General features: G+C 40.1%; 1 protein-coding gene across 2 annotated transcripts in view; it reads right to left on the bottom strand.

Moving 5' to 3' along the window:
• The window catches only part of B4GALT4 (beta-1,4-galactosyltransferase 4), a 37,421-nt gene extending 22,179 nt beyond the window's left edge, over positions 1–15,242 (bottom strand). Inside the window, exons 1-3 of one of the 2 annotated variants that reach the window (XM_043990880.1) lie at positions 15,115–15,235; positions 13,896–14,026; positions 3,931–4,324 (exon numbers count right to left, since the gene is read on the bottom strand). In XM_043990880.1, coding sequence (XP_043846815.1) covers positions 3,931–4,162 — 232 coding nt within the window. In that variant the 5' untranslated portion in view covers positions 4,163–4,324; positions 13,896–14,026; positions 15,115–15,235. Of the gene's footprint in view, positions 1–3,930; positions 4,325–13,895; positions 14,027–15,114 lie in introns of both variants that reach the window. The other variant, XM_043990879.1, reaches the window with a different exon arrangement.
• Positions 15,243–25,460: the final 10,218 nt, after the last annotated feature.

Consider the following 25,460-nt stretch of genomic DNA (forward strand, 5'->3'; position numbering starts at 1 on the left):
ATAAATGTTTTTGCATTCTGCTGTTCAGTCATTTTCCGTTATGTTTGACTCTTTGGGGTTCCATTTGGGACTTCTGTGACAAAGATACTGGAGTGGTTTGCCATTTCTTTCTCCAGCTGTGAAGGAAGGTGGCCTAGAAGTGTTGTTGAGTAATTTTTCAGTCATGTCTGACACTGTGACCCTATTTGGGGTTGTCTTAGCAGAGAAACTGAAGTAGTTTGCCATTTCCTTCACCAGCTCATTTGACAGATGAGGAGGAACTGAGGCAAACAGGGTGAAGTGACTTGCCCAGGGGTCACACACACAGCTAGTAAGTCTCTAAGGCCAGATTTGAACTCAGGAAGAGGAGTCTTCTTGATTCCAGGCCTAGCCCTCTGTACACGGTGCCACCTAGCTGCTTCTGTTTTTGTATTCATTCAACTATAAAAGTAGATTTGGAATAAATGATCTCCAAGGTTACTTGCAGACCTAAAACCAAGATCCTATGACTCAGATTCTAAATATGATTAATCAGAAAGTAGAAGAAAAAAAAGCAAAGTTTTTCCCCTGGCACGCCACTGGATTTTTAGGCACCAGGAGTATGAGAACCAGCTTAAGTGCATCATCATTCTACTGTATCTATAAGAACTAAGCTATCTTAAAGACAATGCAAATGATTTTACAAAATATTTTTATCTGGAGGTTTCTGGCTGCAAATTAGTAAAATAAGCAAAGCAATTTTATATATCCATGAAGTAAAGCATGTATTTAGAGCTGGAAGGGAAGTGTAGCCCACTATCCAATTTACTCCATGAGGAATCAGTTTTTAAGTGATTGTTGAGATAACAATAATAGCTAGCATTTAGGTGGCATAGTGGATAGAACACTGACCCTTGAGTCAGGAGGACCTGAATTCAACTCTCACCTCACACACCTTAGCTGTGTGACCCTGGGCAAGTCACTTAACCCCAATTGCCTTAAAAAAAAACATCCAGGGTCATCTCCAATCATCCGGATGTGGATGTGGATGTGGATGTGGATGTGGAAGTGGATGTGGATGTGGATGTGGATGTGGATGTGGATGTGGATGTGGATGTGGATGTGGATGTGGATGTGGATGTGGATGTGGATGTGGATGTGGATGTGGATGTGGATGTGGATGTGGATGTGGATGTGGATGTGGATGTGGATGTGGATGTGGATGTGGATGTGGATGTGGATGTGGATGTGGATGTGGATGTGGATGTGGATGTGGATGTGGATGTGGATGTGGATGTGGATGTGGATGTGGATGTGGATGTGGATGTGGATGTGGATGTGGATGTGGATGTGGATCTACATCTTGCCACTGGACCCAGATGGCTCTGGAGGAGAGAATGAGGTTGGTGACCTTGCACAGCCTGATGTCACTTAAAAAATCCAATTCAGTGCAAGTCATGACATCACTCCGATGTCATGGTCCTCTTTGAGAATAAAGGACTAACAATAATAGCTAGCATTTATATAGAGCTTTAAGGTTTGCAAAGCATTTTAAATATGTTTTCTCATTTGATCCTTACAACAACCCTAATTATGAGGTAGGTGATGTTATTATCCTCATTTTGCAGATAAGGATACTGAGGCTGAGAGAATTTATGTGACTTGCTTAGTATCTATCTCACAGCTAGAGGTGCTTGAACTGGATCTTCCTGATTCCAAACCCAGTACTCTATCTACACTATACCACCTTGTACATATTGTGACACAATGTTCTTCACTGTTTCTACTACTTTAAAATGTATAATATTTTAGATTTTTCAAAGGAATTTTGAAATGCAATTTCTTAATTAATCCTCAATACCCTGAAAAATAAGGTAGAGAAAGCATTATGGGCACCATCTAAATAAGAAATACACTTTTAGAAAATTAACACTAGAAGCAAAAGAGTTGTTGTTTGTCCTTTGTTCTCAAAGAAGACCATGACATATAGAGTTGATGTCATGATCTGAAGTGAGGGAGGGCTGTGCAAAGTCATGGGTTTCTCTAGAGCCATCTGGGTAAAGTGGCAAGATATACGTCAGGACTGGAGATGGCCCCAGAAACAGTGGGAGACCTTGGCCTTTTTAAACTAAGGTCCTTTCCAGGTCTCAGATTGCTTTAATTTTTTTACAGACTTCCTAAAGTTTATTTCCTAGGAGCTGTTCTTCCCAGTTGACAAATCCAATCCATATTATCTTTAACGTCCCCGAAGCATCCGATACCCTTCTTAAAATGTTCCCAACCTTTACCTTTTAGACTCTCCATTATAAAAATTCCCTTCTGGGGCAGCTAGGTGGCACAGTGGATAGAGCACTGGCCCTGGAGTCAGGAGTACCTGAGTTCAAATCCGATCTCAGACACTTGACACTTACTAGCTGTGTGACCCTGGGCAAGTCACTTAACCCCAATTGCCTCACCACCACCCCCAGAAAATCCTCTTCCTATCTTTCCAGTTTCTCATTGACTTAATTTAATCTACTTCTTCCTCACATGCCAATGGGCATGGCTCAGAGCTCCTCACACCCCACCCCTCATATCCCTGGCACTCTGTCCATTATAAAACCACTTATTAAGCCACTATATCAAATGATTCTCAGATCAACTCCATTCCTGACCTCTCTTCTCTTTGGCTACATGCTGTTTCAGTAAATGTCTAAATGTCTTGCTTTCACCTTAGAGTCAAAGTTACCTAAAAACCAAAATCCTCAATTTCTCTCCAAAACCATTTTAATCTGATTCTTTCTTTTCTTCATTTATTTCTCCTCATTCAACTCTTGTCTCTGATTTTTCCAGCTAGATTGGTTACTCCCTCTTTAATCAGTTTCTTTTTCCTCCATAACATAGTTGTTTTTTTCTCTAGTAATAATAACCACTAGGGTTGAGACAAAGCTAAGTCTTATATAGCCCTCAAAAACTGAGAGATCTGGAAGGGGTTCCAAGGTGCAGAGAACATTGTAGGAGTTCCATAAATGCTTGCTGACCTTTTTGTGTCAGCAAAAACAAAATGAAAAATGGGAGTGTGAGAAACAGCTGAACAAACAGATCACCCGTGACACACGAATTTAATACAATACTGTTACTGTTGGATCATAAGAAACAACAAATAAAAGGAAACCAGAGAAACATCGGGAGACAGAAATGACTGAACAGATGTCACGAAAAGGGCAGAACCAGAACAATATACACAAGCGCTACAATACACCCCAAAGGAAAAACAACCCTAAAAAGCAGCCAAACTCAAATTAAATGCAATGACCCTGGGAGCACATGAAGGTTCACCTCTTGGCAGCTAGGTGGCGCAGTCACCTGGTGGAGTCAATAACATCAAATCATGCTTCTCACACACATTTACTAGCTGTGTGCTATAGGCAAGTTACTTAACCTCAGCCTCATCTACAAGAGAGGGATAACAGCACCTACCTCATGCAGTTGCCTTAAGGAGCACATGATATAACATGTGTGAAGCACTTTGCTAACATTAAAGTGCTATATAAATGCTAGCTATTATATTATTCTAGAGAGGCTAGAGATAAAATAAGGAGGCAAGCTGACCTCCAAATTCCCTTCTGGCTCTCAATCTAGATCCCATGCTCAGTGTTTCCAGGAAAACCTCTAAGACTAAGACTCAAAAATATAGATGTGGGGGGCAGCTAGGTGGCTCAGTGGATAGAGCACCGGCCCTGGATTCAGGAGTACCTGAGTTCAAATCCGGCCTCAGACACTTAACACTTACTAGCTGTGTGACCCTGGGCAAGTCACTTAACCCCAATTGCCTCACTAAAAAAAAAAAAAAGATGTGGTTTGGCAGAGGAAATTTCCTCTGTATCCTACACTAAAGAAATTACATCCAAAAAATTAAATTAAATTAAAAATAAAAAAAGAAAGAAAGAAACCACTTCCAAAGAAAAATAAACTAAAGCACAAAATACTTACTCAGGTACGGAGACAAAAGAGAGCATTTTTTCAATTTTGATTTTGTCATATTAGATGAAGCTAACTCCTTCCTCCAAATTGTGGTCCTATTGAAAATCTTTGCTTTAGGAATCTCTTGGATGGCAGTAACCAGGTAGCTTGAGGTGGCCCATCCAATCACCATCATACATAATGCAAATAGCAGCAGCAATCTGAATTTATAGGAAAGCTGAATAGTCCATTTTATACCCATTTCTTATTATTAGATGGATAAGATTTCCCTCACCACCTCTCATGGGGTGGGGAGGCGGGGGGAATGGCCAACTTAGAAGAAACTTTGCAATCCAGTCACAAGTTGTACATCAGCAGATACAGCAATGATGATTCTTTTTCCATGGTTCTGTTCCAATAATTTCTGGAAAACAATCACAAAAGATATTTTATTTCAAATAGGCATTCTAAACTTAAATATGACAGTATGGAAAATAGGAGTATATGTGTGAGGTGGGATAGTTCTGGACTGAGAGTTAGAAAGACATGATTTCAAATCTTGCCACACATGATTAGCTGTGTGACCCTGAACAATACATGCTCTCTCAGTTTCCATTTCTCTGACTGCAAAATTAGTTTAATAATAGTACCTATTCCCATGGGGGTATTGAAAGAATCAAATGAAATAATCTTTATATATAAATATTATGTAAATGCTATGTAAAGGTTAGCCATCATCATCATTATTTCCCATGTAAAATTATTCCCATATAAAACATTTTTAAAAACTTAAGAAACACACAGGAGATCTGGTTGAATGAATAAGGTCAGTTCACCAACTACTAGTTTTAGAGATCAAGCCAATCTTGAACTATGGAGAGAATTTTCTAGAAGAAATATGTGAATAGTGGGGGAATACATAAGTAAACAGGAGTGAGATGGGGAAGAGAAGAGAGATTCTGAAAGGCTCAGTTTGGTCATATCTGATTCTTCATGACCCTATCTAGGATTTTCTTGGCAAAGATACTGACTGGAGTGCTCTATTATTTCCTTCTCCAGCTCATTTTACAGATATTGGAATTGAGGCAAATAGGGCTAAGTGACTTTGCTAGGATCACACAGCTAAAAAGCGTTTGAGGCTATATTTGAACTCAGGAAGATGAGTCTTTCTGACTCCAAGCCTGGCATTCCACTGTGCCACCTGGATACCCCAAGGTGCTACCTTGCACCTATTTTCTATGTGGTCTAATGGGGCTGTGCTCATGCCCTGTAGAATCACTTCATGTAGTGCAACAAAAGTCCCTGACAACTTCTTTGCTATTCTTAAAGGTAAGCACAGTGAAATACACCCACTACGTAGGCAGCCAACTCGTGATTCTATGATTTTCCCCCAGACATGACTACATATTTGGCTCAGGAAGAGAATTTGGGAAGGAATAAAGGACAGGCTCTTCTCCTAAGCCCAAGTAAATCATAGAAAAGCATGTTCCCTGTCACTCAGAGGACAATCAAGTTCATTATCATTAGTTAATAAATTCCCCATTATCATCATCCCAAGTGGCATTTACATAACACACATCCCAAAGCATGCAGAAGGAAAAGCAACAGGCAGAAACTGCAAAGAAGGAAATTTAGATATAATGTCAGGAAAAAATTATTTAACAAAGAAATGGTGTAAAAATGAGTGGGTTCTTTCTCACTAGGGTCTTTGAGCAAAGGGACAATGACCATTTGTTGGGTTATCTTGTAGTGGGTATTCTTTTTGGGGTATGGGTTAAACTAAGATTTTGGTCACTAAAGTGCCTGAAATTCTGTGATTCTATGGGTGAGAAATATGTATGAAAAATTTCAACATGGCAGAGAAATCAAAATCCAGAGACCGAATCTGAAAAGTGAACTGTGTAGAGTTTTTCCAGTGGCAACATAAAGGACTGCATGGGTGCTGCAAGACTGAGATGAAGTCAAAGGACTACAACCTAACTATAATTCTGTGTATGGAGGGAAAAGAGTTGACTATGGAAAAAGATTCACAGGGAAAAGATTCCAAGCAATAGTGGTGGGGGTTTTTAGCTTTGTTTTGTTTTTGTAATGAAGACAAGAAAGGAAAGAAATTCTGGCTCTGCCACTTATTATTTGTATGACATTGGGCAAGTTACTTACTCTCCCTGGGCCTCAGTACCCTCATCCATAAAATGAGGGGATTAGTCTAGATGACCTCTGTGGTTATCTTCTCTTCTGGTCAAAAGACTTGCTGCAGGGGGACCAATCATAAGGCTCTTGCAATAGTCTTGAGTCAGAGGTAAGAACGCCAAAAGTTGATGAGCAGGAACTCACATCAAAACAATGTTGCTATAAAATGGCGATTAGATACAAAGGCTAACCCACAAATGTAATATAACACAGAATCTGGCCAGACTACAATATCGATCATACTAAACTCCCAGTTTGGGTCCTGGAAGTAAAGGGATATACAGTGTTAGAAATATCATGGGAGTATAATTTAGAGCTAAAAGGGTCCTTCTGTCCCATTCAGTCAAACACAGCTAGTAAGGGTCACTAGGTAACTCTCAACTTTCCATCAGCAGCTCTGCTAGGTTTTGGACCCCTTGGGATATTACGCTCTACCCAGGATAAGCCGATCACCTGAAATCTGATCATCAGGCTGAGTTATTCAGGGTTTTTTTTCACCCAAAATACCTTGTCAATTTCTCAGTGGCCCTCTCCCCTCTGATTGGAGGGCTAGAGAGTGGAAGCATTTATCTCCTCCCAAAGCCTTCTTACTTAGAGGGCTTTAAACCTTCAGAACTTTCCAATAACTGTCCATTTTACATCAGCAGCTCTGGTTTGGACTCCATGGAACATCAAGCCCTTTGTCTCTCACTCCCTTTTTTTAAATTTTACTTTGCTTTGTTGCACTTCACAGATATTGCATTTCCCCCCAATCTTAATAATATTTTTTTCAGTTACATGTAAAGAATTTTTCAACATTCATTTTTATAAGATTTTGAGTTCCAAATTTTTCCCCTCCTACCTTCCCTCCCCACACTCCCCAAGAGAGTAACCAATCTGATATAGGTTATATATGTACAATCAATTATGTTAAACATATTTCCACATTAGTCATGTTGTGAAAGAACAATCAGAACAAAAGGGAAAAAAACCTCAAGAAAGAAAAAAACAAAGCAAAAAAAGTGAAAATAGTATGCTTCAATCTGCATTCAGATTGCACAATTTTTTTTTCTGGATGCCCCACTCCCTTTTTAGCTTTCTTTTTTTGTGTAATGTTCCCCTACAGAAGCTAGGTGGCTTGGTGAATAGAACACAGGACTTGGAATCCTGAGTTCAAATATAGACTCAAACACTTACTAGCCGTGTGACTCTGGGCAAGTCACTTCGACCTGTTTGTTTCAGTTTCTTCATCTGTAAAATGAGCTGCGGAATTAAATGGCAAGCCACTCCACTATCTTTTCCAAGACTAAATGGGGTCACACAGTGTCAGACATGACTGAACAAGATTACAGATTATAAACTACTTGAAGTCAGGGACTGTCTTTCTTTTTTCTTATTTCTCAGTGTCCCCAGCGATTAGCTCAGTGCCTGGCACATAGTAGACAGGTGTTGTTCATTCCCTGTGGATGAACTGTCTGTGGGGTTTTCTTGACAAAGGTACTAGAGTGGTTGGCCATTTCTCCAGTTTTATGTGGGTATGGGGGCTGAGGTTATCCACTCTAGGTACTTAATAGGTGTTAATTTAATTAAAGAGTATGAGGTAGGGGCAGCTAGATGGCACAGTGGTAAAGCACCGGCCCTGGATTCAGGAGTACCTGAGTTCAAATCCGGCCTCAGACACTTGACACTTACTAGCTGTGTGACCCTGGGCAAGTCACTTAACCCTCATTGCCCCGCAAAAAAAAAAAAGAATTCTAGAAGAGTATGAGGTAGAATATAAACCAAAAAAAAGGGGGGGGGGTCTTTTTCCCTTATTTCTGAAAAGTACCTCTCCAGTCCTATTCACATTTTATGCAGCCTATGCTCTTGCCAAACTGGACTACTAGCTGGTTCCAATTTCTTTCTTCACTCCTTTTGGCACACTCTTCTACGTGGAACCACTAATCTCTTACATCTCTGCCTACTAAAATCCTTTTCTCCCTTCAAGGCCCAGCCTGTGTCCCCTCCTTCCCTGATGACTACAACTAGAAGTGATACCCTGCCTCCCTGAATCTCTCCAACTACCGTTTGACTTCTCTGTGCATTTAATTACACTCAAACTTATATAACAGTTAAAGCTCACAACCTTTACCCTCTACATTGTACTCCTTGGATCCCCAGGGTCTAGGATAATGTCACTCATACTCAAATGGATCTGTGATCTCTTTGATTTGGAAACTGCTCCCTCCAATAATGCAGATCCCAAGCCATCTACACCCGCCCATCCTGTGAGACTCCAGTCCTTGTCCTTATCTTAAATTCTTCATAACGGATCCATTCAATATATTAGAGGACTTCCTCAAATTGTCCTGCCATTGGAAGGATAGAAGTGGGTCACTCTTCTGGTCCACCTGTCATCCCTCACACCTACCAAAACAGCAGCTTATCTTCTCTTTCTATCATATAAATTCTCTGTGACATTTCTTACTCTTGACTTTTTTCAATTTCAGTTGTTTTTGTTGCTATTGTTGTTCTTTTCATTTATATTGGTATTGTCTTGGTGTATATTATTTTTCTGGTTCAGCCTACTTCAGTTTGTATAAGGCCCTTTTCTTAAAATAAAGACATTCTATTGTCATTGCCCTTTGGCAGCAAGACATGGTGTAGAGCAATACTAAAAATGAGTATCACCCAGAAGGCATTGGTGGCTGTGGAAAGTGTGGAAAGAACAGGAAAATAATTTTGAAAGACACTTTAATCATTGCAATTATCAACTGCCACCCCAAAAGTTTTGGAGGGGAGAAAGTGAAGAATTAAGACACCTCTTGATGAGGGTGAAAGAGGAGTATTTAAAAATTGGTTTGAAGCTTATCAAAAACAAACAAACAAACAAACAAAAACACCCCTAAGATCTTAGCATCTGGTTCCATTACTTCCTGGCAAACAGAGGGAGAACAAAAATTATTTAAAAAGGAAACAGGATCAACATGTACAAAAATATTCATAGCTGCTCTTTTTTTGTGGTAGCAAAGAATTGGAAATTGAAGGGATGGCCATCAGTTGGGGAACGGCTAACAAGTTGTGGTATATGAATATAATGAAATACCATTGTGCTATAAGAAATGATAAGTAGGGGACAGCTAGGTGGCACAGTGGATGGAGCACTGGCCCTGGATTCAGAAGGACCTGAGTTCAGTCTCAGACACTTGACACTTACTAGCTATGTGACCTTGGGCAAGTCGCTTAACCCTCATTGCCTCCCCCCCCCCCACAAAAGAAATGATAAGCAGATGGATTTCAGAAAAACCTGGAAAGACTTACATGAATTAGTGCTGAGTGAAATGAGCCGAACCAAGAGAACATTGTACACAATATCAGCACCATTTTGTGATGATCAATTGTGATAGACTTAACTCTTCTCAGCAATACGATGATCCAAGACAATACCAAAAGACTTATGGTGGAAAATGCTATCCACATTCAGAAAAAGAACTATGGAGTCAGAATGCTGACTGAAGAATATACTATTTTCACTTTTGTTGTTGCTTTTTTGTTATAGTCCTTGTTTATTCTTTCTTTCATTTTTCCCCCTTTGGTTCTGTTTAATGTGGAAATATGTTTAACATGATAGTAATGTATAACCTATATCAAACTGCTTGCTGGCCTCAGGAGGCAGGAGGGAAGGGAGGGTGAGAGAAAAATTTGGAACTCAAAAATATCTTTACATGTAATTGAGAAAATTAAACATTAAAAAAAAATTAATTAAAAAATAGAGAAGAAATGGAAGCAGTGTCAGATTTTATATTTGTGGGCTCAAAGATCACAGCAGACAGTGACTGCAGCCATGAAATTAAAAGACACTTGCTCCTTGGAAGGAAAGCTGACAAATCTGGAGAGCATACTAAAAAACAGAAACACTACCTTGCTGATAAAGGTCTATATGGTTGGGGCGGCTAGGTGGCGCAGTGGATAGAGCACCGGCCCTGGATTCAGAAGTACCTGAGTTCAAATCCGGCCTCAGACACTTAACACTTATTAGCTGTGTGACCCTGGGCAAGTCACTTAACCCAAATTGCCTCACTAAAAAAAAAAAAAAAAGGTCTATATGGTCAAAGCTATGGTTTTTCCAATAGCAATAAATGGCTGTTAAGAGTGGGACTATAGAGGGAAGCTAGGTGGTGCAGTAGATAGAGCACCAGCCTTGGATTCAGGAGGACCTGAGTTCAAATCTGACCTCACACACTTTATACTTACTAGCTGTGTGACCCTGGGCAAGTCACTTAACCCTCAATGCCCTGCAAAAAACAAACAACCAAAAAAAAAAAAAAAAGAGTGGGATTATAGAGGGCAGCTAGGTGGTGCAGTGGACAAAGCACCAGCCCTGGATTCAGGAGGACCTGAGTTCAAATTCGGCCTCAGACACTTGACACTTACTAACTGTGTGATCCTGGGCAAGTCACTTAACCCTCATTGCCCTGCCCCCCCCCCCAAAAAAAGGTAAGGCATTTAAAAAAAAAAAAGAGTGGGACTATAACAAAATCTGGGAGCCACAGAATTGGCACTTTCAAATTGTGCTGCTGAAGATTTCTGAGAGTCCTTTGGACAGCAAAATCAAATCAGTTAATACTTAAAGAAATTAATTCAGACCATTCCCTAGAAGGTCAAATACTGAAGCTGAAGCTTAAATACTTTGGTCAAATAATATGGGATTTATTGGAAAAGACCCTGATGTTGGGAAGGATTGAAGGCAAAAGGAAAAGGGAACAACAGAGGATGAGATGAACAGATAGTATCACAAAAACAACAAATTTGTACAGACTTCAAGAGATAGTGGAGGAAGGAAGGGCCTGGTGGTAACAAAAAGTTGGACATGACTGAACAAAAATATCCCAAAAGATGATAATGAATCACCTCATCATAAGGAAAAGACAGAGAAAAGGGGAGGATGTGATGATGATGTCCCCAAAAAGAAAGAAAAGATCATCAATGAAACATTTTTTAAATGCATGGAAGAGGGGGCAGCTAGGTGGCATAGTGGATAAAGCACTGGCCTTGGAGTCAGGAGGACCTGAATTCAAATCTGGCCTCAGACACTTGACACTAGCTGTGTGACCCTGGGCAAGTCACTTAACCCTCATTGCCCCACAAAACAAACAAAAACAAAACAAAAAATGCATGGGAAAGAATATAAAGAAATTTGGAGAATGGCACAAGGACAGTTTAAGAATTAACACATTCGATTTACTAGAGACTTTTTTAAAAAGAGAGAAGCACAGCTTCATATACAATCCTCTTTTTGCTCTTTGTAAATGAAAATCTTCATGGTTACTGTTTATCATAATAATTAGAAAAAATTTAAATGAGGCAGGGTTATGAAATAATATTGATCTACCTTGGTTGCAAAGAAATATTAGAAGAAAATATAAAAACAACTCTGAGCTTCCATCTCACACCCATCATCTGATGACCAAGATAACAAAAAATGAAAATCACAATTGTTGAAGAATAAGCATACTAGTGCACTGTCAGTAAAACCAGGAACAGGCATTGAGGAAAGCAATTTGAAACTAAACCGAAAAAAGTCACTAAAATTGGGCATACCCTGTCCCAACAAACCCACTACTAGGCATATTTCCTCTTAGAATTCTGCCTCTTGAGGCCTTTGGAACTTTCACTTTCACTTTGGGGGGGGGGGCTTTCACTTTATCTTGCTCCTAATTAGGCCACTATCCATTTCCTAGGCTATCTCCAAACTGTTGGCCCACCCCTCCTCCAATTCTGGCATCTCTATACATGTGTTGTACTCCATCCACTCTTAGAATGTAAGCTACCTGAAGAGACAGACTGTCTTGCTTGCTTGTTTTCGTATCCCCAGTCCTGAGTATAGTGTCAGGCATATAGTTAAGTGCTTAATAAATGCTTCTTCATCATTCCTCTTGTTCTGAACCTAATTAATATTCCATTTGTGTTGTTTGTTCAAGAAATATGTACAGATGAACAAGCTGTATAGGTTATCCATCCAAACATATGTTAATCTTCTTCCATTTAGTCTTCTCTGTGTAGATGGTCAGGCCAAGCATACATTTATGTCACTTGCCCTAAATGTACTCCCAAATCAGACCTATCCCTCAAATGCTCAAAAATTACCTCAGGCAAAATCTCCACTCCCCTAGCACCATTTCCAAAGTACCTTATCCCTCAGTTTACAATATCTTAAAGTCATTTTCAGTCAGGAAACCTTCTGGATAGACTTTGGGTACTGATTATATTCCTACATTCCATATTCCTCTTAGATTCATTGCATGTCAGAGCTGGAAAGAACCTAGAGAATTATCTAGTAAAACTCCTTCATTTGGTAGGTGAGGAAACTGAGGCCCAGAGCTTGATGTGTGCTGGTAAATGTTTAATAACTAGCTCTCTAGGAGAAATGTATACAGAATACACTTTTAAGTTTAAGTTGTGTTCTTATATTTTCTCCTGACTTCCTACCTTTCTTTCTCTTTCTCTCTCTTTCCTTCCTTCCTTCCTACCTTCCTTCCTACCTTTCTTTCTCTCTCTTTCTTTCTTTCTGTGAGGGGGAAGCAATTGGTGTGCCCAGGGTCACACAACTAGTAAGTGTCGGAGGCCAGATTTTGAATTCATTTCTTCCTTACTCCAGGGCCAGTGCTCTATTCACTGTGCCACCTAGCTGCCCAACTTTTTTTTTTCTATTACATACATTTTCTCCCTTTCTTAAATCTAGACAATAAAAAAATAATAAATCAAATTTGCTGATTTCCCAGGGGAAAATGCTCAAAGTGAAAATGTAATAATCAACTCCACATAAGCTGTAAAACACCAGCATATTTCTTTGGGAGTGGTAATTAGACTTGTTCAAAGGTCTTCCTTCCCCATAGCTCATGTTCGTGTGTGTGTTCACTGTAAGATTTACAGAGCACTTCACTAACTAAAATTCTCTAACACAGACAGTACTAAGTAATTATTATTTCCATCCTATAGTAGAAAAACAAGGTTCAGAGCCGTGAAGGGACTTGTCTGGAGTCGTATAAATAGTTTAGGAGTTCACATTTTAATGTAGGTCTCCTGATTTCAATATTGTTGCCACTATACCTTTTAATAATGCACTATTATTGATATTTGTGATGATGATTAAATAATGGTGAATATTTTTGCATATATTTTGTATTTATGAATCTACCTAGGTGTTGATTCATACTTGAAAGAACCTAAGATCCTTGAGAAAGAGAAGGCTTCATTCTTTTTCTTTGTAACCCTTATGCCTATCATACAATTGGAGCTTAATAAATTATTGTTGAATGAAAGTGATTTCTCCTTTTTAACCCTTGCAACATTTTGGTTATACCAATCTTAATACTGTTTACTTTCCTACAAGCTAGCTAGATTGACCATCTTTGCTCAATGGAATGGGGGTGGTGAGAACTCATAAAAGATTAATTACAGGTGTGTCACCTCAAAGAAGAAATAATTCAAAATGACACCCAGTTTACTCTTAGAGCTCTCTAAAGACATGACCTGTTCTCTATAACCTTTCTTCCCCCCCCCCACCTAACAAAAAAATTGTGTACACAGTATATGCACAATAAACCTTTGTGCAAATAAATAAGAATTGATAATGTGAAATTCTGGCTGTTTACATGGGGATCTCCATGGAAAGGACAAATCAACAGTTGAAACTAATAAACCTAAACTATCCCTTGTCAGATCTCATCTAAACCATAGGGCAATGAAAGGGGACTATTTATAAGGACCAGGAAGGCAAGAGTAGTTCCAAATTCCACCAGCCTAGATCACAGTTGTCTGGAGTCTGCCTCAAGGCTATCACTGACCTGGGGAAATGACCAAGGACAGAGCCTGCAAACCACTCAATCCAAATCTCTGTTATGTCCAAAATGCTGCAGGGTGTTTGGGAAGATAGGAGGATAATTGAGAGTTCTCCAACTAGTAGATCTAGAAAGATCTAGAAACAAGAAATGTAAGTATTGAGTAGACTATCCAGTAACACCCACTGCACATTCTAACGCTAGTCTACTTTTGCAACCTCACCCCGTAGTAAATCCACATAATATCCAACCGGCCTACTACACCCTTTCCCCCAAAAGTCTCCGCTTTCTCAAATCCTTGCCTACCTGGCTCTGCTCGCATGCCCTAAACTGTGAATGCACTGCTCATAATTCCATCTATTGAAATTCTACGATCTTGCAAAACTGAACTCAAAAGACATGCTCTTTAGATTGGAAAGCCCTGAATCAACCCCCTTTTTTTTTAATGGGGCAGGGGGAGGAGAAGGAGGGAAGGGCGAGGGCTGGTCTTTTAAACAGCAAAGGGAAAAGCTTTTCTTCTTTAAAAAAAAAAAAAGACATCTTAGTCTTTGCCTCCTTCAAACTTTGAAAAGGGCCAGCCCAGAGCAGAAGTGGTTGCTTAAATTCATTCCACCCCAATAGTCCGCAAGCAGATTATAAACTTTCTTATAGGCCCAAGGCTAACCCCTGGAAATCCGAGAGGGCTTTAGGCTAGTTATCTTCCCTCCCACCTTATCAGCTGGCTACCCCTTTGGCCGCGCATAAACAAAAAGAAACTCAACAGAGACCGAAGTGAGAGTGGGGGGGAGGAGACCTCCCGGGGGGGGGGGGGGTCCTGTAATGGCGCCCCAAGGATGTCCATCAAAAATCCGGCACTACCCCTCAGTTTTCGCTTTCTGCGCCCTCGCACGGCCTCCACTCTCTCCCTCCACCCCAAAGATCACGGGCTCCAAACTCTGCCCCTATCCACGGCCCCGCCCGCCAGGGGCATATCGGTGATGAGGCCTCCAATGGGCCGTCCGGCACCTTGGTTACAGACCTGCCGAAGCATCCCTCTTCCCCAGCCCCCGCCTCGGGGTGTTATGCCCAATACGCACCACCCTCTCCCCCGCTCTCTTGGGCATCTGCATCTTCCCCCGCCCCTTCTTCCCAGGCCAAACACCCGTCTCCCGCGTCCGACCCCTCTACCCCACCCCCATGTGCAATACCCAAGCCTCCAGACTGGAAACCAGGAGTTCGGACTCACCAGGCGGAGACTGCAACGGCTCCTTGGCTGGAGCCAGGGGCCGGGAGGGGAAGTCAGGAGACCGAGAGGAGGGGGCAGCTCGTTCTGGGACCCCGCCTCCAACCCCAGCCACATATCTCCTTCTGCTCCTCCTCCTGCTTCAGCTGCTGCTGCTTCTGCTCCTCCTCCTAGGAGTCAGTCACTGTGAGAGAGGGAGGATCTGTTCCAGGGGTGCTCTGGTCCAGGGCCCCGGGGACTAGAGGCGGGGCCGTCTTCAGTTTCTCTCACTTTCGCTCCCTCCCTCCCTTTGCCCTCCCAAATAGAGTAGCTGCTGCGGCGCCCTCCTTAGAGAAATACCTGGGCCCCTGTAGGATCAGTCGGTCAGACAGTCAATAAGCTTTGAATAGCCGGTCACTCAACATTTATTAAGTGCTTACTGTGTACCAGGCACTGTGCTAAGTACTAGAGAGACACAGAAAGGGAAAGCACAGTCCTTGTCCTCAACAACTTTTCATTGTAATGGAAGAAACAGATACCTACAGGATATAAGCCAACATTAATAACAGCTCGTGCTATATGGCATTTTCAGGTTCGCAAAGCACTTTACACAAGTTATCTCACTGAATTCTTGAAACTCTGTAAGGTATGTGCTATTACCCTTTTTTTTTTTTTACTGATTTTACTAATTAAAAAAACCAAAAAACAAAACTGAAGCTAAATGACCTGTATGATCACACAGGTTGAAAGGGCCTGGTACTGAATTTGAACTTGTTATCTTTTTTTTTTAATTCAATCTGTGTGTGTGTGTGTGTGTGTTTTAATAGGCAGGGCAATGAGGGTTAAGTGACTTGCCCAAGGTCACACAGCTAGTAAGTGGCAAGTGTCAAGTGTCAGAGCCGGGATTTGAACTCAGGTCCTCCTGACTGCAGGCTCGGTGCTTTATCCTAGCTGCCCCTTTATTCAATCTTTTTGTTTGTTTGTTTTTTTGTTCGTTTTTAGTGAGGCAATTGGGGTTAAGTGACTTGCCCAGGGTCACACAGCTAGTAAGTGTTAAGTGCTCTAGCCACTTCGCCATCTAGCTGCCCCTCTTTATTCAATCTTAATAGTATTTTTTCCAGTTACATGTAAAGATAATTTTCAGCATTTGTTTTTATAATGTTTTGAGTTTTAAATTTTTCTCCCTCCCTCCCTTCCCTCTCCCCTCCCCAAGACAGAAAGCGATCTGATATAGGTTAGGTATGTACAATCACATTAATCATATTTCTGCATTAGTCATGTTATAAAAGAAGAATCAGAGCCAAAGGAATAAACCTCAAAAAAGAAAACAAAAACAAAAACAACAAAGAGTAGAAATGGTATGGTTCAATCTGCATTTAGGTTCCACAGTTCTTTTTTCTGGGTATGGAGAGCATTTTCTATGATGAGTCCTCTGCAATTGTCTTGGATCATTGTACTGCTGAGAGGAGCTAAGTCTATCACAGTTGATCACTGCACAATGTTGCTGTTAACTGTGTATAATGTTCTCCTGGTTCTGCTCACTTCACTCAGCATCAGTTCACTTAAGTCTTTCCAGGTTTTTCTGAAATCTGCCAGCTCATCATTTCTTTTGTTTGTTTGTTTGTTTGTTTTGTTTTGTTTTTTAGTGAGGCAATTGGGGTTAAGTGACTTGCCCAGGGTCACACAGCTAGTAAGTGTTAAGTGTCTGAGGCTGGATTTGAACTCAGGTACTCCTGACTCCAGGGCCGGTGCTCTATCCACTGCGTCATCTAGCTGCCCCTGCTCATCATTTCTTAAAGCACTATTACTATAGTAATACATTACTATATGATTAGTAATCACATTACTAATGTAATTACATTACATTCATATACCAAATTGCTCTTCAAAATGGCTGGATCAGTTCACAACTCCACCAACAATGCATTCATTAGTATTCCAATTTTTTCACAGCTTCTCCAACATTTATTATTTTCCTTTTTTCTCATATTAGTCAATCTGATAGGTGTGAGGTGGGACCTCAGAGTTGTTTTAATGTGTATTTCTCTAATTAATAGTAATTTAGAGCATTTTTTCATGTGACAATAGATAGCTTTGATTTCTTCATCTGAAAACTACCTGTTCATCTCCTTTGACCATTCTAAAATTTTCTTGATTCCAAGTCATATACAAGAAATTAGTCTGAAAGAGGAAGGTATTAGCAACTGAAGGAAACAGGAAAGCCCTCCTGGAGAAGGATGATTATTAGAGTCTGGATGCAGATGGAAGCATACTGTTTTCATGTTTGTTTTTGTTTTTTATCATTTTTCCCTCTTGTTCTGATTCTTCTTTCACAGCATGACTAATATGGAAATATGTTTAACATGATTGTACATGTATAACCTGTATCAGATTGCTTGCTATCTTGGGGAGAGGGGAGAGGAAGGAAGGAGGGAGAAATATTTGGAACTCAAAATTTTATAAAAATGAATGTTATGGGGCGGCTAGGTGGTGCAGTGGACAGAGCACCGACCCTGGAGTCAGGAGTACCTGAGTTCAAATCCAGCCTCAGACACTTAACACTTACTAGCTGTGTGACCCTGGGCAAGTCCTTAACCCCAATTGCCTCACTAAAAAAAAAAAAATGAATGTTGAAAACTATTTTTACATGTAATTGGGAAAAATAAAATGCTATTTATTGAAAGGAGAAGGCGAAGAGTGCTTATCACAATGAAGATTTAACTAGCCTGTTTGAGCTATCTTCAGTTAGAAGAAAGCTTAAGAAGTCTTCTCAAAGGAAGAAATTCAAGCTACCAAAAGACATATGAAAAAAAATGCTCCAAATCATGAATAATTAGATAAAAACAAATTTAAACAACTCCAAGGTTTCACCTCACATCTATCAGATTGGCAAAAATAACCCCAAAAAGGACAAATGACAGTTGGAGGAGCTGTGGGAAAATAGGCACATGAAAGCATTGTTTCTTTACTTGTGAATTAGTCCAGCCACTTTGGAAAGCAAATAGAAACTATGACCCTAAAAGACACTAACTTGTGTATAACCATTGAGATGCAGCAATAGCATTACTAGGCCTATGTATAAACTCAATGAAAGAATTCATATGTTTTTTTCATATGTTTTTAAAAATGTATTTAGCAGTTCTTTTTGTTGTAGCAAAGAACTTGATGCTAAGGGATGCTTATAAATTGGATAATGAATAAACTAATAATGTTTGAGTCTGGGTAGTTATATGCATGCATAATAGAAACCCAAGATTTCACATATAATCCTTTTTTCTGTTCTACCTTACACATAATAATGTTCTCTTTTTCAATGTTCCGATAAATTCAGAATGGTTTTTGGGGGGAGGGGCAGTGAGAGTTAAGTGACTTCCCCAGGGTCTCACAGCTGGTAATCGTCAAGTATCTGAGGTCAGATTTGAACTCAGGTCCTCCTGATTCCAGGGCCGGTGCTTTATCCACTGTGCCACCTAGCTGCCCCTCAAGAATGATTTTTATAAAAGAAGTCATGAATGCTTTCCTAATTCACAGATCTGAAAGGTAATTTCTTCCTTGTTCCATTCATTTGTTTGTGATATGACCTTTTATATGTAGGTTATTTATGTCTTTGATACTTTTCTTGACACATGGTATAAGATATTAGTCTAAACCTAATTTCTGCCATCCTGCTATCCAGTTTTTGATTGTTTATTTGTTTGTTTGTTTTGGTGAGACAATTGGGGTTAAGTGACTTGCCCAGGGTCACACAGCTAGTAAGTGTCAAGTATCTGAAGCCAGATTTGAACTAAGGTCATCCTGACTGCATGGCCAGTGTTCTAACCACTGCCCCACCTAGCTGCCCCCTACTATCCAGTTTTACCAGCAGATTTGTGGTGGTGATGGTGTTTTTTTTGTTTTGTTTTGCTTTTGTTTTTAAATCAGATAGTGATTCCTTATGCCAATAGTATTTGTCAAATACTAGTCTACTAGGTTTGTTTGCTTCCATATATTATCCATAAAATCTGTTCTACTGATCAATCTCTCTATATTTCAACCAGTACCCATTTTTCTTTCGAGAATTACTACTTTGGGGGCAGCTAGGTGGCGCAGTGGATAAAGCACCAGCCCTGGATTCAGGAGTTCCTGAGTTCAAATCTGGCCTCAGACACTTGATACTTACTAGCTGTGTGACCCTGAGCAAGTCACTTAACCACAATTGCCCCACACACACACACAAAAATGGATGTTAGAGAATTACTACTTTGGAGGCAGCTAGGTGGCACAGTGGATAGAGCACCGGCCCTGGATTCAGGAGTATCTGAGATCAAATCCGGCCTCAGACACTTAACACAGCTAGTAAGTGTCAAGTGTCTGAGGACAGATTTGAACTCAGATACTCCTGAATCCAGGGCCGGTGCTCTATCCACTGTGCCACCTAGCTGCCCCTCTAGAATTTATTTTCATATAGACCACCTTCAAGTCATGTCAACCAATGGAAATGAATGATGCTAGAAGAAGAAGATGTGATCCCCAGAACACTCCCTAAATCCAAGTAAGTCAGCTGTAGAGAGAATTGGTTCCATTAGACCAAGGCTTCAGGAGTTATTATTCTTTTTTTTTTTTTTAGTAAGGCAATTGGGATTAAGTGACTTGCCCAGGGTCACACAGCTAGTAAGTGTTAAGTGTCTGAGGCCGGCTTTGAACTCAGGTACTCCTGACTCCAAGGCCTGTGCTCTATCCACTGTGCCACCTAGCTGCCCCGGCTTCAGGAGTTATTATTCCAGTAATTCCTCAGATTTTTGTTTGAACAAGTTCTTTGGTGAAGAAGCTCCACCCATTCCTGTTCCCTCAAGACCCAGGATCCTCCCTCCAGGAACAGGAAAAAAGATAATTATAGACTTTTTTTAAAAACCACAGGCAGTAGGTTCCAGAGCTCCTCTTCACTTCCTCTCTCTTCCTAACTCATGGATCCTATCTCAATAGAATGCATAGGGGCAGCTAGGTGGTGCAGTGGATAGAGCACCGGCCCTGGAGTCAGGAGGACCTGAGTTCAAATCTGGCCTCAAACACTTAATACTTACTAGCTGTGTGATCCTGGGCAAGTCACTTAACCCCAATTGCCTCACTAAAAAAAAAAAAAATAGAATGCATAGGAATGATAATCTCAGAAACCAGAACCTCTGGATTGGAGACCCTAGGGTGGGATCCTGGCTGCCCCTGTCAGTTCCCATCCTCAAAAAGAGAGATTTCTTCACTTTCACAGCCACCATTTCATTAACCACCCTTTGACTTTTATAGTGTGGTCCCTAAAAACTCAGTACCTTCTTTAGTTGCTGAGTGCAGTTTAACACCAATTCACCTGCAGTTTTATTATGCTGGCAGTTCGACTTTTGCAAGGTCAACAATATAGAAGGAATACTGGACTTGGTGCTTTCTCTGTCCCCCCAGCTTCCTCCAGCACTCACTGAGCTAATCTCTCTGCATGAGCAAAACCCTGCTCCCTGTCCCATAGAGAGGGGGGCCTCCCAATATTTTATTATTTTCCAATTACATATAAAGATGGTTTTCAACATTTGTTTTCATAAGATTTTTAGTTCCACATTATTCTCTCTCCTTCTCTTCCCTCCCTCCTCCCCAAGACAGAAAGCAATCTGATATAGCTTATATGTGTACAATCACAAGTCCTCGTATAGAAAAATCATACCATTGAGAGGGACATAGGGATATGACCCTCCACTGAGATGGAAAGTGCCCCCCCCTTTGGCCTAGTGATCTGATCTCAAAGTCTTAAAGCCCCTTAGAGCCCCCTATTTCTCTCTCTGTTTTTTCTCTAGTGTAACGATTGGAATGACGCCACCTGCTGGATACTTACTGTAGCAGAGTTCTGCCCATGAAGCGAAGGTCTTTGAGGGCAAGACCAGGAGTCTTTTCTTTGGCGGGGAGGAAGTGACGCAGACTAGTGGGAGGAGGAAGGAAGAGACTGGCGCTCGGTCTGGCTCTCTTTCCTCTGGACTCTGGCGGAGAAGGGAGCTAGAAATGCGCTCTCCCTTTAATAGATAGGAATCTAGACCTTTCTCTCTCTCTTTACCAAATTCTTATTCTCCTTAATAAATGCTTAAAAGTCTAACTCTTGCTAAAGCTTATAATTTATTGGCGACCACTCATTAAATATTTTAGACAGACTAGCTAGAATTTTAGCCTTAACAGATGGCTGACCACGAAGAGGAAAGCTAACCCTCAGTCTTCTTCTGATCTGCTGGTTGGGTAAGAAATTTCCCCTCCCTCTCCCTTTAACTGCTAAGTACTGGCACACTGGCTGTGTTTTTCCTTTGAATTTTTTCGAATGGACCTTTTAAACTCCCTAATTATCCTATTTTTGATTTTGGTCTGTTTAACCAGACAAATGGGAGATAAGATCATGTTAATGCTTTGTTTTTGTGGATTTTCTATTTTTCTTTTTATTTTTGTTAAAAGAGCCAGCAACTTACTCACACAAGGAAATATCTCTCCCTCTCCCAACCATGCTTTTTCAGAGAAACCTGAAGAGATTCCTGCAGCTTTTCCCAATTCTAACACTAATTGTTGCTCTAATTTTGCATGCCTGGAGGCAATGACCCACCCTCTAGAAGCTTTTAATCCCCTAGCACCTGGAGGCAAAGTGGGGGAAGAGGAATCCAGGCCTGAGTTCAAAATCAAGTCTGATTCAAATTGCGCTGGTCCCTCCCCTCCTCTCCAGACCCCACCCTCTACTCCTCCTATGGCCAAGCCCATAGCTTCCCCTGCCTGGGAAGTCCAGAGATCTGATGCACATGCTCAACTTTTTCTACCTGCATTTGCAGCTTCAGGCTCAGCCCTTCCCTGGCCTGGCTGTGCTTTTGAGACAATCTTAGAAAACTCTTTAAATTCCAGATATGCTCGTTTTGTTCATAATTTTGCTAACCTGCTTTTGTCTTTAATTAGTAATCTTATAAAGCATTTGTATGGTGAAAAGACTGACAGACAATATAGAGGGGTTAAAGAAGAAAAACTTAAGCTGAATAAGAATGACAATCATCACCATAGTTCAAGACTCCGCTTCTTTTGCCATGGAAGGGTATATATTTTACAGAAATGTAGAAGTAAGCAGCAAGGTATTGATATGAGTATTGGGGATTTTAGATATTGGAATCAAAGGTGTTCTGAATTCACTCAGAGTATTAATATCAGTTCAGAGGTTACATAGGATTTCTATGCTATTACATATACATTTTGAAATTAATGGTATGGGTTTATTTTCATAGAGATTTTCATGCTTTTGAGATTGTGTTTTATATTTAGTTTTTAAAACAAGGAGAATATTTGTAAAAGCTTTTTATAGTCATGTGATCAAGTTTATATTTTATAATACTCTTATTAATATTAAGTTCACATTCATTTAGACTTCCTTAGTTTGAATTTCATTGTCTTTTATTGTTCCATGTGTATTTTCTTCTATTCATTTGTCTATCTAATTTTGAAACATTGCAAGATGGTTTTGATTTTATTATACAATGTTAATTCTAGGAGTATTGTGCTCCCATATTCTGAGTTGTTTGTTTTATTTTTTCTCAACTGATTATTTGATCAAACTCTTTAAAGCATTTCCCTGGCAAATTGGTTGCCATGGCAAGTGTAAATTGATTCTAGAAGTATTATTTTTGATAAGCATATTCCCAAAAAAAAAAAAAAGAGGGGAACATTTGTAAAAGTTTTCTATTTTCAAAAAAAAAAAGTTCTTTGAGATTCTGTTGTGCTTTAACTTGTATTTAAGTATGTTCTGATTTTTCACAAAAGTAATTGTATACTAAGTAAAAAAAAGGGTATTATTTGAAATTGTTGCATAATTATATATTATATTTTGAGTCAAGATGTATTCACATTTTTTGCAATCATTTATTATCCTCAATTTTAAATCCATATGAGACTTGGATTATGGGAACTTATCATTTAAGACATTAATTGCCTTTATTCTGAGTTATCAGATGCCAGTTGGCCAAGATGCCATCCAATCACAAGAGGAATACATGCAAGAGCAGACACTGAACTGTCACATGAGGGGAGACATGCATGAAGTCAAGGTATGGCCGAGGGAACGGCTTTTGACAAATGTTGAGGTTGGATTCTCTTGGTTTAATATTTTATTCTCTTTTTCCCCACAATATTGTACAGATGGCTGGAAGTATTCATCCCACCCATCTCACTTCTACACCTGGCTTCTATGCTCCCTCCTATATGCCTGATGCCATGGACATCTCAATCCCATGCATCTGATTAAGTCTGACTCAGTTTCTTCCAATATGTTCGGTGGCATGGACATATATTCCATCCACCTATTTTAAGCCTGGCATACTGTATGGGCAGTACATATTGCTCAAGTGTGGGAATGCTCATATCCCATCATTTCTCTGTTCTTTTATGGTAACCCCCATAATTATCTCAGGTGTCATGATAAATAACAGTGTTGAATTTGGCCTTGACACCTGTTACCAATTATATTAGATTTTCTAATTTCTCATAATGGCATGAGGATAATTAGGCAGATGATGCAAAAAGTGATGAAACAAAGATAAAAATTATTTTTAAAAATTAATATCGCAGCAATTGTCTTCTCAATTACCCTCCATAAGGGGGGACTATAGTAAGATTATAATTTTAAAGAATGTTTCAATTTTTGTTTTATTATATGTTTCATGTGTAACAACTAAGATTCTGTATTCCCTTAGACATGTTTTTGAGAACTTTCATTGTTTGATTTGATTATTGACAAAGCTGTTTTAAAGTTGTGTTAAGCTCAATTTTGTAGGAAATTTTCCTGGCTGATTACCAGCATCCACACATCAACCCCTGAAAAGACTTCCATTCCACGACTACACCTAGAGGACATCTGAGAAAAGACTTTCAGAGACTTTAAATGAACAGTTTTGATTTGTTGTTTTTGTTGTTTTTTCTCTTTCTGTTATAATATACACCATCTGTAACATGTATTCTCTGCAGAGGCCCTCCCTTTGCAAGACTAATGTCAAAGCGTCGGTTCATGAGGACAAAAAAAAAATCGCCCCTCTGGACAAAACTTTCCTCTCTTCCTTTTCTATATTGTTGTTCACATATTATTAGTTAGCAATAGTTATTATATTGTTTTTACTGTTCCGTCAAGGAAACATTTTGTTTCTTGAGGAACAACAGGGGGGACTGTAACGATTGGAATGACGCCACCTGCTGGATACTTACTGTAGCAGAGTTCTGCCCATGAAGCGAAGGTCTTTGAGGGCAAGACCAGGAGTCTTTTCTTTGGCGGGGAGGAAGTGACGCAGACTAGTGGGAGGAGGAAGGAAGAGACTGGCGCTCGGTCTGGCTCTCTTTCCTCTGGACTCTGGCGGAGAAGGGAGCTAGAAATGCGCTCTCCCTTTAATAGATAGGAATCTAGACCTTTCTCTCTCTCTTTACCAAATTCTTATTCTCCTTAATAAATGCTTAAAAGTCTAACTCTTGCTAAAGCTTATAATTTATTGGCGACCACTCATTAAATATTTTAGACAGACTAGCTAGAATTTTAGCCTTAACACTAGAGAGAGGCAATAAAGGGAAGCTACTATCCCCCTTTCTAAATATAGGCATATCAACTTAAAAATTGCTTCATAGAGTCTGCACTGAGACATTATGTAGACATGATACATTGTTGCAGAAACAGAAAATTTTACAAAATAATCTAACAACCCAGGAGAGAGATTTATCGCTGAACATTCCAGGAGAATGATTTATTGCTGAACCCAATTACCGCATATTGCTCAAATTAGATGTCTGTAAAGAGTATAAAAACTGCTTGATTTCCTAATCCCGGTGTGTCACACCTCCTGGTTGTCCCAGTGAGTATGGTGCACCTTTCTTTCGAAAGAAATAAAATCAATGCTTTGGCCTCCTTTCTCCTCGAGTCTCTATTACAGGGGTCAGTGGGTGTACTTCCCATCCCACTCACCATCTAGTCACCCTACCCTCCATATTTGTAGTGCCCTTCCCTAAGTCAATAATGATGTGATCCACAAAGCCATTTTAACTACCACTATACCAAACATTTGGGGTGGGCAGGCCCAATACCAGCATCCTGTTAGTTCAGGATAGACATTGTCATGAAATGACAGGAGTGGTTTTCAGACATTCACCAGGTCAGAGGGCCACAGATTCCAAGTGGATGAGACTTTTTATGCCCTTAGGTGACCAGGAAGCTGTAGGGACAGCTGTTGCTTTTAATAATTAATCCCTGTTTCTGACAGGGGTTGTGGGTGCTGTTAGAAAATAATGGGGTTTGGGAACTTCCAGGGCCCCCCCTGCTGAGAGAGCCTGGCTGACCTTAAGGTCAGCCCAGAGTCAGGAAGTTA

This window comes from Dromiciops gliroides, chromosome 3 (assembly GCF_019393635.1).
Source record: "Dromiciops gliroides isolate mDroGli1 chromosome 3, mDroGli1.pri, whole genome shotgun sequence".
Classification (NCBI taxonomy): domain Eukaryota; kingdom Metazoa; phylum Chordata; class Mammalia; order Microbiotheria; family Microbiotheriidae; genus Dromiciops; species Dromiciops gliroides.